The sequence below is a fragment of the Manacus candei genome, unplaced genomic scaffold, assembly GCF_025592945.1.
Source record: "Manacus candei isolate 608988 ecotype Guabito, Panama unplaced genomic scaffold, ASM2559294v1 h1tg000046l, whole genome shotgun sequence".
NCBI classification, from domain to species: Eukaryota; Metazoa; Chordata; class Aves; order Passeriformes; family Pipridae; genus Manacus; species Manacus candei.
This window is the reverse complement of record NW_026138094.1, coordinates 3,357,011-3,371,823: the sequence shown is the minus strand read 5'-3', so window position 1 is coordinate 3,371,823 and position 14,813 is coordinate 3,357,011. Positions and strand designations below refer to the sequence as shown.

Sequence of the window (14,813 nt, the reverse complement as noted above, 5' to 3'; positions counted from 1 at the left end):
GCTGCACTTTTATCAGCATTCATAATTAAAACTAATATAATATTCAGATTATTTAAGTCTTCACAGTGTTATTTAAACGAGTCTTAAAATCCACCTTTCACGTGGCTTATGCTTTACTAACAAAATAAATTGCCTTAAGAGTTAATAAGAGCAAACACTTCTGTCATGTAGCTGGATATGAATTTCATTACAAAAAAATATGTATTTAATACAAGCCTTCTAGACCCAAGTACTACAATTTGAACAGCAATGTTGTTGGGAGAGGTATTAAGTTACAGTGTACTGCTCAGGCTGGGCTAGTGGTTGGAAGGAGGGAAAAAAAAAAAAAAAAGAGAGGAAACTCTGAAAATTCCTGTGGTTCAGGGTGTATACAGAAACAAATGGTATTTACAGTTTCTCTGCTGAAATATTACTTATCTTTAATTCTACATACAGCAAACTGTTCTGTAAAGTAAAGCCTATATGAAATAAATCTAAAACACTACAGTAATCCACTCATTTTATATGCAAACTTTAGTAATTACTATTCATTTACTGAGAAGTTATGTGTTTAAACCTACAAAACTTAATTTCAAGTTTCAGTAACTCCCACATCTAGGTAACCAGAAAAGAAATCCCTTTGAGTTCAAGTAAACAGGAAATTATTGTTTATCATGTATTAAATACAGGTATTTCACTGTAAGACCTAATCACCTATGCTACTGTATGTATCATATTCTAAGAAACAAATCTAAACCCCAATTTTTACAGATAATATGAAAATTAGCTTCATAATGGTGACAATTTGACACCGATAGGAAATTCTAAAATCATTGCATTTGAGTCTCAATTGCCAACTTTTATTATTTTCCAGCTAAATTTCAGCTGTAAAATTGTGTCACAGTTTCCTATAAACCAGAACACTCACCTTAAGGGGCCTCCACAAAGAAGTGCTAGACATTTCCTTCTTAGAGGTTCCATATCTTTTCCTAACACCAGTTGTTTTTCCTTCATTCCCAGGTTTGAACTGTATGTGCAACTGAGACGTCCTTGCACTGTGACACTTGTATTTAAGGCTGGTTAAGCAGCAAGAAACTTTTTGACGTGATCCTTCCAAGGAAACACTTCTTTGCAAAACATGGTGAGCTTTGCTCATCTGAACGTTCGGTCTTTCTAGTTCATTTATACTAATCTGATAGTCTGAATCTATTTTTGAGGGCAGACATGCAGATGTGCTACGTTCCAGTTTTAAATGAGGGTATTTTGCACCGGAGTTCAGATTTAACTCTGGACTGCAACAGCCATTAACCATTTCACTGCTCGATGCAAACGGCCTTTGATTGAGATGAACTGAAGCGCATGAGAAGCCATCAGACACCTCTTCACAAGCTGTCTGCTCAGAACCACTCAAAGTTTGACTTTTGTCCTGTAATGACGGATTCAAATAAAGTGGTCGGATGTCTCTGACTTCGCCAGAAGAGCAAACTGTTTTAGACAGTTTAAGTCCATTGACTGCTGTTGAAAGGAATCCCTTGGAAGTGGTTGGATCTTCTTTTTGTGCCAGCTCACTAGGAGAAATAATCAGTCTATGAGATGTTTGATACATGCCTCTATGTGGTAGCTGACCTGAGCTTACTGGAGAAGCTGGAGGAGTGCTGGAAGGACTCCTGGGGAAAATAACCAGTGATGAACAACGCCGCAATGGAATTTTAGATTTCTTCCTCACTGACAAAGCATCTTGGTCAAAAGTAGTGCTACTTCTACACAGAGTTTCCTGAGATGAGGTACTCCTGTAGGGGTTACATTTGTTTGCAGTGCTTCTATATGAAGAATCACCATGTACAACACCACTACAGAACGTGCTGTCACTTGTCCAAAGGGTGCCACTGCCACTGTCACTGATGACACTGTTACTATAGGAACCTCCATCACTTGTGGTACTTGCACATGATCCATAGTCACTGCCAGCACTGCTGAAGGATCCGCTGTCACTTGCTGCAATACTGCTGAGGCTGCCTTTGTAGAGAGCAGCACTGCTCAGGAGGCTGTCATTAGATCGGTGATCGACCACGATCCGAGCACAATTCCCTTCATTATCAATTCCAATGAATGGAGTGTCTTCTCCAGCAGCTAAGGCATCACCAAACCGAGAACATCCACTGTGCTTTCTAGACTGCAGGGAAATGTGCAGTGAACTGCTCTTTTTTATTTGCAATGAAGAAACAGTTGGTTTTTTCTCCTGATTAATGACTTGTTGCACTACAGGTGCATAAGCAACTCGCCTGGGAGTCAGCTTCACTTGGGTAACATTAGGTGCAGAATTCTGCGATTTTTTGAAGTATATACAACTATTACTGTCCAAAACATCTTCAGAGGTTTCTGATAATGGATCTGTGTTGCTTCTTTGGGTAGCAAAATGCAATCTTAACCGCCGTGCCATTTGTTCTTATTTCCACGCATGTTAGCAAACAAAAACCACAAAGATCCTTCACCAGAAAGGCTACAGCCAGCTGCACGGAACCCAGAGCTAGTACATCCCAACAGTAAAAGCCCATAAAAGTTGCAGTCTTTGTCCTAATTTCTACAAGATACTAGCATTCAAAAAAAAAAAAAAAAAAAGTACCTCTTGAAATGTCAGCCATTCCTTGAACTGCAGTTTCTGGACTGTCGTTGATTGCTGGCAGTCAGAGAGCACTCATTTAAAAAGCACTTACGTTCCAAGGACCTCAGCTGCGACACACTGACAAACACCACCGACCTTCTTTCAACTATACCTTCTGTAATTTGCATAAAGGAACACAAATAATAAGCTTCCAGAACTTCCAAGTTTAAAACAGCAACGCCTGCTGCGGCTGCATGAGCTGAGTCAATGTGTCCGTACTTTCCTAGCAGCGTATGACTACTAATATTTTTACCCATAGGTTTAGAATTACAGGAAGTTGGTAGGAATGAAGTCCCATATAATTGAGTATCAAGTCCAGGATTGAATTTCCAAATAGTAACCATGCTAGCAAACTGCTGAAGTCTGAATTATGCATAAACCAGCAAAATAAGCCTCCTCCTCCCCTTAAGAAAAAGTTTTTCTGCACTCTTTAAGTAAAACTCGAAAAGAATCTGGCATTATCTCACAATCCACATGCTGCTAAGCAATCGCACTTTCTACAGATTTGCACATAGCAGAACCCTCTCCTGTCTATTAACTCATAATTTTCAACGAGGTGCAACTGAACTGGAGCAACAAAAAGTTATTTTGGTTAATAATTTGGCATTTATTTTCAGCCAACCATGTTAACCTTCTCTTTCTATTTTGACCTTTTCAAACTACAGCTGTTAAAGGTAGAAAAAACCCAGTTACTCCTACAAAGTGAACTACCTCATCCTGTTTGCTGGAAGCCCACAATAAGGAGACATTCATTAGAGTTCAGTATGGTTTGCAGATATATGACCAGCTACACAAACTTTAGAACACTGAGCTAAGTATGCACAGAGATAAATAGCATTACCAAACACTATTACAGAAGAAAGTTATTCTGTATAATTATACACAAACTGTCTCAAACACTCATAGCTAATTAGTATTTTTTAATTTTTATTTTTTAAATAAAACGATCAGCATGTCAAGAAGTTAATATGTACTGTCAACTCTCACAGAAGTAATGGGATTGAGAATTCCTACAAAACGTTTCACTGGCTCACATAACTGAAAAGGTCCTTTGCTGGCACCTAGTGGGACTTTTGAAAAAAGACAAATCTCGAATCTTATTGTTGAGTGGGATTTTTTGTTGTGGGTTTTATTTTAAAAAACACAAACATTTGGCTATGAATGTACTTTTGAATCCATAAGCCACATATGATGCAGCACTGAACATGACTGCACTGACATGAAATTACTTAGTGCTGCTGAAAAAGTACAAACAGAAGAGAACAGTAGGCCATTTATACTTTTATAGGTCATACTACTTGGAGTTTTTTCTGCTTCATATTTATTTAACCTTTACTGTATTTTAAGCTAGAAGGCAGTAAAATTAACATTTATACCTCCTTCTCAAGAAAGAGCCAAGAATCAAATTCACAGTACCTTGTTTGCAAGCAACAAATTTGTTTTCTAATTATACCCCAGGGCTTACTTAACCTCCGTTACCTGAATTCCATTATTAGAATGCAGTAATAAATGAATACTGGCTTATTCATAAAAAGCCAACAAATACAACACTTCATTTATTTCATTATGCTTAACCAACAGGACTACTTCTAATATTATAGTTTGGTGGCAGACTGGGATGGGGAAAGAAGAGGAAAGGAAAAATCCATAAAAGATTCTTTTGATCAGTTTCAAAAAGTTACATTTTTACCTCAAGCAATATATTTAAACAAACAAACAAAAAAACCCCACAAAAAACAGCAAGAAGCCACCCTAAGATATGTGAGGGCATTTTACTGTAGAATTATACAGTGACTGATGAGGTCATGATGCTTTGACCTCTAAATACAATCATACATGGGAAACAAAGCACCATTTCCTAGCTGATGCCAAAAAAATGTTTAGTTGCTTCTTCTCCCATAAGGAAAACAGTCAAACAGCTTATCTACTCCAGATTAGAGGAAGAATGCAAAGGAGTTCTCCTGGTGGAAACCACAAAGTAAACAGTGCCCTTCTTCCAAAAAAAATGAGGAATCTGGCTTTCTAATCATGCCTTGTGGCTTCCAGGCAGTGGCAGTAACGTTCCAGAGAGGTGTCCCAATGGACAAAGCACTTGGACCTCCTGAGGGACACACTGCACCCCATAACGTCGAGATGAAAATCTGAGCATCCTGACAAATCATATTTAATCATCTGTGTAAGCCACAAATGCTGGTGATTCCTTTTAACATTGCTTTTAAATAAACCAAAGAGACACCATATTTGAAATATGTGGGACAGGTAATACCACCAGCTAAGAAGCAAAAGAGTTCGGGGACTGTGTAATGCCTATGAACGAGAAACAAGCCTCCTCTTTCTTGAATCTAATAATTCTAGACAGTTTGTACTTATGTTTACATACATTTTCACTCTTCCCAATTTTAGCAGAGCAGCACCTCCACAAAAGATACAATGGATTACTGAACATATGCAGAAAGCTTTAGGGAAAAAAATAATGTTTTTCATGGCCAACACACTACTCAAGCACAAAGCACAAAGAGACCCTTTATAACAGTTATTCAGAACGAAACTGTGTTAGGAGTGCAAGAGCACTCAATCCCTCCTATAAGTTTCAAACTACTGCAGAAGGAAAAGGAATATATTCCAGTGAGAAGCAATGCCTGTGAAATGGATACAAGTGTCATGATTGTACTGCTACAAGTTTAGTCATTAGCAATAAAACACACAGATAGAAGGACAGGTAAGTAGACACCTTCACAGAGAAAATGAGAGCTTGCTCAGAGGAGGAATTTGGATTTTGCTGAGATAAATGCCCAAGCTATTCCTGCCTCACCAACGTCCTGCCATTCAGAGACACCTATTCACAGGATTACAATCCACTTCTTGAGTATTCCAAAGAAAATACAGACATGTTTTCTCTTGTGCTACTCCTCACACACTGAAGAAGCTTCTCACACCATGCAGAGATACCTACATTACCAATACTGCTTTGTTTGTGGGGAAAAAATAAACATCTAAAGCGGAGCTTTCAATATCACCAACGAATTTGGCCATGCCAAGTGAACTACAACACACCATAACTATAAAAGAATGATGCTCTCATGAATTAAAACACATTAGAAGTTTAGAGTAATAATGTAACTGCTTCAGAACTGCACAAAGTGTGGTAACATCAGATAAGTAAATGAACCAGGTCTGCCTTCAGCATTAGGTTTCACTATAAAGGCTGTTTGGTGTGCGTTTTTTATCCATGTCAAAGCCTGGTGAACTTACTTTCATTCAAGTCTTTAATACATGGCAATATTAACATGAAAAGACCTACCAAACGGTTTTCATCAAATACTTCAAAAAGGAGTCTGTGTTTCTGAGGATTAACCTAGGAAAAAGAAGTACAGTAACAGTCAATATATATACTGAATTCCAGCATTTTTCTTCAGTAAAATCTCCGTGTTTATGCAGGAGGAAAGAAACACCTAAGACCAATATTAAACAGCAAATCTACACCTTGCTGCCATTTTACTGGGCAACACATTTCTATATCAGAACCAATAAACCATGACTGGTGTTATCCCAAACTCTTTCAACATTCCATGTTCAGGAAGAACACAACATTAGGACTGAAAATGTAACATTTTTATTAGTGCAAGAGTTAACAACTTTATTCCTAAGAAAAGTAGTTTGTGAGCCTTTTAGAACATTAATTACAGACTTATTTCTGAATTAGGGAAGGTGTTCTGAAGTAGGGAAAGTAGTTAGTAGTTTTTTCTCAATGTATTATTATAATATCCAACAGGTAAAAAGTCTGTAAACAAAATCACTTACTCTAAATAAGAGTTCTTCATTCCACTTTGGATTTATGGACTATGCAGGAAGGAAGAAAAAAGAAAAAAGGAAGAGAGCATTAGTTTCACTGACAATTCCATATTGCTGCCTGTTTTGATATTTTACACATTTTATCCCATGTAACAATCCAGTTTAGAAGAAAATACAAAAGCTTTAACTTTGATATTGCAGGTAAAAGTCAGAGGAGTCTTGTGCTGTTTAATACAGTGCAGAATGGAGCCACTTTATGCAAGTATTCTCAGATTTTTCCTATGCCATGGATGCACAAAAGGTGCATGAGACAGTCGAAAAAAAGTTAATTTATGGTATGTCCCTTCAGTAATAATCACTGCCTTCCTCTCAGTCCAATACCCACACTACTTACATGCAAACATACGTTAATCCTCAGATTATGAACTCTTAGCAAATGCCAAATCTCTACCCAATATAATCTAGACAGACCAGGCACAGGCAGGTCAAACACATCAGAATCTGCTCAACTAAACACATCTTTCAACTGTGATTATTTTTAAAAATACTAGAGCTAGTTTAGCTATGATGAGAGTTTAATGTAACCATTGTCAACGTGAAGGGAAAAATGTATGAGTGATCTCATTACATAAATCACAGACACTATACTAAAGCAACAATTTGGAAGAGTGCTTTTCCCCTCATGTATACAGATTTTCATTTTTAGTTAATCTAAGATAAATTAGTAGTACTAAGACTGACCGTTTTCCAGCAGCTTTGAATCAGTACTCACCTTATATTCCTTAGTTTTTCCTCTACCTTTCAACAAATTTATTAAAGAGAAAATACCACAACAATGCCACAAACAGAGAAACAGAGCAGGTCATGGAACATTTCTTTCCCTATGTCCATTCCCTTGAATGACATATTAATTCTCATATCTCCTGTAGTGTTAACTTCTCCTTTAGAGAGTGATTTAAAAAAAAAAACAACAACACAATATCACAAACCCCAAACCCACCACACCCACAAAAATAACTAACCTTTCTGATTGTTTTTGTCTGAACACTGGTAAGGACTCCATTCCCTGGTTCATAGGCTGTCACCTTCACATATGGGTCACTGAGAAGGGGGGGAAAGAAAAAAGATAAGCATGGTGCTGTATGTCCTTTTAGGTCAGCATTATTAGCAGTCAAGTTTTAAAAGGCTTAAATTAATAGAAGCTATGAAACTGTAGCTATGAAGCTACAATTACTTTATGAACACCATATGCATTTGTAATTACAATTATTTCCTAAACAGTTTTAGAGATAAAACTAATCTAAACACTGTTACTGCTTATAACTATACCAGCTATGCCATTTCATATTCTATATATCACTACAATTTGATTCTCTGTCCTCTTTCACAGTTATTTCAGGAGAACAGATTTAATAAATTTTTTTGCATTTCAACAAGACATGCACGAAAAAAATCAGTTGTGATTGAAAAAGTTTGAAGTATTAAATATCTTGTTTTTAACACTTTAGAACACCTGGAATTTGAGGTACTTCCTTGAACATGTAATATTTTTACTAAATGTTCTATCAGTTTCACAGAGCTTTTCTGTTACTGAAGATGTCCTAATATGATTGCTTAAATGTCATACTGCCTTTTCCCTTCCTGTGGTACAAAAAAACCAATAGATTATATGAATATCTACTTTTCATAAACAGAGTTAAGGCATAATTGCTCAAACAGACTAGTAACAAAAGGTGACCAAACTGTCTGCCATACAGCAAAAGAGCTGTATGGTTTTCACAGATTGAAGTTATGATGAGAAGACCTGACCTATTTTTGTTTGAAGTAAAAAAAAAAAAGAAAAAAAAAAAAAAAAGAGAAATTGCACATGAACAAAAAAAATTGGAGAGAGACTGTCTGGCTTTGAGGAAAATATGAATATCAGAAGAGACTTTTTTCTAATGCTAAACTGATGTCACACGTAGTAATTTTGTAAGTGCTAAAATAACAACATTCCTGCACATAGGCCAAAGCAGGGACAGAACTAGCACTAAACCCATCAGTACTTCTCCAGACCCTCTGTACAGGGGCCAGAAGCAAAAGTGGCTTTAGTACAAACTGCATTTTCCCACTTGCCAACTCTAAAAGATCAAGCATTTCAGCTCCCAGTTCAGAAGCCTGATCTTTCCTTTGCTAAATGTTAACCCACTTTATTTCTTTTCTTATATGGATTAACTTTTTAATCAGTGCATATCCAGAACCTGCAGTCAGTCCTGAGTCTACCACATCTCTAGAACTGGTGGATGCTGTTCCTCTGCACACAAATTGAGTTGAAATAGTCCTGTTGCTGCCAGTGTTTAGTGTTGTGCTCATTCCAAGTCTTTAAAACACAGCTGAGAAAATTCTGACTATAAACTCCTGTTATTTTAGCTGTAGTCCACATGAAGTAAAATACATACATGGATCCATCCTCCATGGCAAAACTGTTTTACCATGCAGAGAATGAAACATTCCCACACTTTGTTTTGCCAAAGCATAAGATCTGTCCAAACGACTCTTGGACAAGAAAATTGGTATCTTCATGTTTATATAATCTCCAATAATTTTATAAAGTTACCAGTTAAAACAGTTCTGATTTTTTTTTAAGAGGTACAGCAGGATTTACTAAGAACTAAAAAGCAGTAGAAAGAAAAGAAAGAAGCAGCTGTCCCTTAATACATTAACAAGATTTTCTTACCTGGCTCCTAAGAGATCCTTCTTGGCCAGGCCAATGCCAGCTATAACCTTCACTCTGACGATTCGTGTGTTCTCCTTAAACACAAAGTAACATATTCAAGTTGCATTCAGATTTATTTTTCAGATCTATTTTTAATTTATAAAGCTAAAAGCAACTATTGGTATAATTTTGAATTTGCACTGAAAACTATAGACTAAGTAATGCAGTTACTTTGTCTGATAGAAACAGCTTTATCAGTAGCAAATTTAGTCTGATCACCATCATATCCACACCTGATAGTAGACACAGAATTCAAAAAAATGTCAATACAGTAGGGTTTTGGGTTTTTTAAATAATTTAGCTTCTTGGCACTCTATAGGAGTGGGTTTTTGTTTTGAGTTAAAATCCCACAGGACAGCTGACCTAGCAAACAGCTGTTCCTGCCAGCCTTCTTTCCCAAACTCCCAATTGCTCCAGCAGTGGCAGCCATTCCTTTCCCCAGGGAGCCCTGCACTGGCTGCAGCATTCACACACTGCAGGGCACACCCAGGGCATTGGTAAGGACAAGCTGCTGTTGCCAAAGCCAGAGAGCCCAGCAACTTCCACTGCTCCAGGTGCCACCAGGAACGCGATCACTTGGGAACAATGAGCAGCTCCCATGTTTCTCAGCTGGCAATTCCTACCTGTCCTTTCTACAGAGCAAGCAAAGACCTTTGTGAGAACACACTCTGAACAGTGTAACAGCTTTTGGGGCATGACCTATGGGACTGCAAGGAACAGGCTGCCATTTACACCCCACCGGCCAGTCACGCCAGTGGCACTGAACACTCACACAAATGCACAGGGCCCAGGCAAGTTTGCAACTAATGGTACCTTGGCATCCATCAGAGAGTGGGAAATAGATTCTGACTATATTTATTTCCTGGGTAGAATGAAAAGGGTATTGAATTTATCAGAATAGATTAATAAAGAAATAAAGATCTCTGGCAGAAAAAAAAGGCATGAATAAAGAATTCTTGCATCTATTTTTCTTTAACACCACAGAGAGGTCACACTCAAAATATCAGGATTTCTAATATGACCTGTCAGTAGGGTATGAGATTTTTAAGGCACCAAAGAGTATTTCAATTACACATCATAGAAATTAGCCTCACAGGAGTGAGATAAGTGATTGCACTCCTCCTGTTAATTAATACAGCTGTACAGTCCTCCATGGCTCATCTGATAAGATACTGAATTCGGGGGGAGGGGGAGGGAATCCCAACAGCTGTGACCATGTCAAAGGAAGAAGACAAATGAGCACTGTTTCTCTGAAAAGCAAAAAGCTTCCCAGATGAAGGGCTGTTTGTAGGCCATGGAGAGCCAGAGGCACTTGTGAGGAAAGCTGATCCAGTCTGGGTGGTTAAGGAGTTAAACAGATACCAAGAGCAATGGCTGAAGCAGCAGATGTTGCCCCTGGGGCCTTCCTGAATTCCTCACACTACTGAAAGCCCTTTCTAAAGGAGACTCCTGGGAAGCACTAAGGATGCTTTATCTCTGGTCTCCTATTCAACCACAAGGCTGGATTCCCTAACCAATCCCAAGTGGAGTGGTTCTTAAACTAATGGAGGGAACTGCATGCTAATCCTGAGGCAAAAACTACTGGGTAACAACATAAAACTGAAAGCACACCACTAAATTAAAATAAAATAATAAAAAAGTAAGCAAGTTTCTCCCACACTCTTTAGATGGAGGTGATTGCATGGGAACTGAGATGAACATCTACAATGTCCACTTACTGACAAAACAGTCAATTGTCCAAGACAATTCCAGCCAAATCACAAGTCTATCTTCTCCCTTCACCTCCAAGAACATTGTCTCCTACTAGAAAATGTAATGTTTCAGAAAAGAAAGACCTAACAACCAACCTCACCCAGCACTGACCACTAATACATGGCCTAAGCTTTCAAAATTCCACACTCCTGAGATTTTAAAGTTGGCTTAATCACATGGTTTATTTACTTGTATCACGTTAGAGATATGAAAGCTATTTTATAAAAAGACAAATTGCTCTGTACATTGCCTCAGGAAACCAGAAGCCAAAAACCCAGTGCTGGCATGCTGAAGGTTGATTTAAACACGCCTTACTGAAAGCAAGGCTGTTATTTATTTGGGGTCAGCGCCAAACTAGGACAGCTACAGGATTTTAGTTAGCCCAGCAGAACAACTAAGCAAGCCAACATCCACATATGAGCTGCCTTGTAGAAATACCCTTCTAGATTAACAAAAACAGTTTAAAAAAATTCCAGAATTGTTCACAACAATCGTTCCTACAGCAATCCTGTTTTCACTTTCACTTTTTTGACTAACTGCTCTCACTGTCAAAAGCCACCTCACACCTTTTTGTATTTTTCAAACTGATAGATGATACTGAGGGATCCACTTCTTCCTTTTCTAAGCTATGGAGACCAGAACCTTCAGAAAAAAAACCCACGCTAAGTGAAAGGGCAACACATAATCCCAAGAGATGAGGTTCCCCATTCTCTGGTCCCAGCAGTGTCCAAGGCACATCAGGATAAATTCAGACAGTTCGATCCAAACGCAGAAGTGCCTGACAGTGGAAGGACCCACAGTGCTGTGACCTCGCACATCCTGAAGAGGCAGAGTCCTGCCGACAGGATACCGGGCTGTGCTGTGACCAGCTGACCTCTCCTCCCCACTCACTGATGACAGGCAGGATTGCTGAGCAACTGCTGCCACAGCTCAACAAAGCTGCCCCAAACACACTGATCCCAGAAAAGAAACGAACAGCCAAAGAGCTCCAGGACTGTTTGAAGCTCTTTACATGCAGACACAAAGCAGGTGATGCAAACTCCACATGGAGATAAAGCGTGATTCTGGCATCCACAGGGAATAGATTCAAAATGAAAAATTTATTGTTTCAAAGGCAATTTTTAACCTTTTCCTCTTCAATCACCCTGCTTAGGAGATCCTTATTTGCCTCCTTCGTAGCCACACATACAATAAATTCTGGATCAGTAACTCCTGTAGATCCACAGGCAGCTGCAACACGAGTGGTTCTGTGGTCAAAAAAATACACAGGCTGCAGCCTGTACCTCTTCTACTCTTCCATATTGACTGTAGACATCCTCCAGCTCCTCTTGCTACTCCTTTACACCACTGCTGTGCTCCCAGTGGTTCTGGTGACATAGCAGGGGACAGGCACCCAGCCAGTAACCAAAAACACACTATCTATGTCCAGCAGCACTGCAGCTTTTCTAAGAAACTGCTCTCTCAGCCCAGTTTATCTCCCCAAGAGTCTCTTCCTGGATATAAATGTCTACCCACGCTTTTGCAGTCCTGACATTAAGTTGAAGGGGTCAGTTAGAATTAATTCCATCTGTACAGGCAAGGAGATGGAGCATTTCCCTGCTGCTCTGCATAGATGGGGAGTCTCCCAGGTTTAGTGCCCCGGTGCCCAGCTGCCCTGTGACACAGACGGGCACACACAGCCCATCAAAGGCAGCAGCTCTGGGCACAGAATTGTTCTGGGATTGTTTTTATAGATGGAACAAAGACATTCAGCTTCTTTTGACAACTTCTGACTGCCAGCCACTCCGGAGGCTGGAAGCAAAAACAAACAAACAAAAGAACACAATAATGTTACAACTGAGCTGTTAAGCTGCTCCCTCCGAGAATACAAGCAACTCAACATAAACCAGGTAAAAACTGTGCGCCAAAAAGAAACATTTCTTAAAACTGCTGAATCTGCCAGGGAGCGGCTGCACACAATGTTTATATCAGTTAGTCTGCTCCCAATAAATTCGAGCTTCAATTGTTTGTAGGGGTTATGTAATGTTTTAAAGCTAAGGGGTGGGGGAAAAAGGCTGTGACGTGTTACAGAGACTGAACTATCCAAAACTTCTTGGTCTAATTAAGTCAGACAAAACATCCTTTACAGAGCTGAGTCAGCAAGATAGTTATCTTATTATCAACTTCCAGGTTTTATCGTTATTCTATTGTTAATCATATTAGTATATTCTAACAGTACACATTCAAGATGAACTGGTCAAAATAGCTGGGACTGCTAAAACATGCCATTTTCATAATCTCTACTAATTTATTTACTAACAGATACCATGTCACAAGATGATGAAATAGGTTTCTGAGCCAGTATGTAGACAATCAATAACTTAAAGCTGTAAAGGCAATGCTTGCCAGTTTGTGATTCTGTGAACTGATCATAAAACAGAAATCCTTTTTATGTATGCTTATTAAAATAGTTTAAAACGTTCTCAGAACAGCAAAGCAAGCGTCAAACTAATAAAGTGGCACTTCCAGAAGTGGATAGTGTTTCATTTCCACAAAAGTCACTATGAATCTACCTATATTCAATGAATATATATTAAGGTTAGAAGTTCTTGACCTGTTCATTTTGGGCAAGAAAACAGCACTTGGAAAGAAATTTCAAGCTTATAAGGAGTTTAAAACTTCCTCACAACTTAGATCTTGCTTGGGCTAAACCGTTTGCAGTCAATAATTACTGTTGGAAGGACAACTATTAACACTGTCCATTCTCACCCCCATTCCTTCCAAACTCACATGGCAGGAAAATAACACTAATGACAACTGGGAGAAAAACTCCTGCTTTAGTGATAGACGTCCAAGACAGCAGAAGACAGAAGAAAAGGCATAAGCAGGAAAAAAGGGTGAGAAAGAAGGCACAAATTAAGAAATGGTGACATGTTGATGACCATAGCACAAGACACTGGACAAGCAAGTGTGATCCTCCTCTGCACCCCCAAAGGCAGGCTCTGGTCTGTGAGGGTGTACAGGCAGGTACAGACACCTGTATGTGCAACCTGGAACTGATGCAAATGACAAAATATTTCCTATACAAACTAAATGTGATAAGATTCACAACAAGATTACAACATGTTTAAGCTGATGCCTACACCTGAGTCAGGGGAGGGCGAGAAAAGCCTGACGTTTTTCATGTTGTGCATCACAATGCTACAATTTTACATCAGCAGGAGGCATTTACCTTTGCCAGCAGTTCCTATCTTCAACATCCAATAATTCAAGTGGGAACATACTGCACTTCCAGCTCTTCTCCTTCACTTTAAGCAGTAAGACAAAACACATAACGTACTATGATCTAACTTGGTGGCTAGAAAGGCTCTCTCTGATGTTACTGTAGACACTTCAAGTCCAAACACCTTTACAGGAGTGTCCAGCAAGTTGCAATCCATTTCTGAGGTTGAACTATGATTCTTGACACACCTCAGCCAGCAGCAGACGACTGATTAGGGTCAGATGAACAACTACCATACAGAAAAAGCAGCTTAACATGTGTAAGACACATACAAAAGTCAGAAAAAGTAAAATAATTGCTAGTAATAAAAGAGAAAGCTTTTATTTAGTGGAAGGGTTATTCAGAGTACAGATTTGATTAGTACTGAAAAATTAATTTTATTGGCTTTCTTATTTTAATATTTGGTTCTAGTTTTGGCTTCAGTTTTTCGATTTCATTTTTTGAAACGACTCACACAGGATGTAAGGAAACACTAAGACCAGGATGGTTAATCTAATGTAAAACACAAAATGGCAGTATCTCCTGGACTACTAGAGAGCTTTTTTTTGAGGAAGCCAATATAAAAATGACTGAGTACTCTAACAGAGAACACTCGGTTGTAAACAACTCCT

General features: G+C 38.7%; 1 protein-coding gene across 3 annotated transcripts in view; it reads right to left on the bottom strand.

Annotated features, from left to right (window-relative positions):
• Positions 1-14,813, bottom strand: part of NEDD4 (NEDD4 E3 ubiquitin protein ligase) — a 52,400-nt gene that overhangs the window by 32,699 nt on the left and 4,888 nt on the right. For 2 of the 3 annotated variants that reach the window (XM_051796531.1, XM_051796532.1), the window contains exon 1: positions 908-4,151. In XM_051796531.1, coding sequence (XP_051652491.1) covers positions 908-2,419 — 1,512 coding nt within the window. In that variant the 5' untranslated portion in view covers positions 2,420-4,151. Of the gene's footprint in view, positions 1-907; positions 4,152-5,942; positions 5,997-6,442; positions 6,482-7,455; positions 7,535-9,149; positions 9,224-14,813 lie in introns of those variants that run through there. The other variant, XM_051796533.1, reaches the window with a different exon arrangement.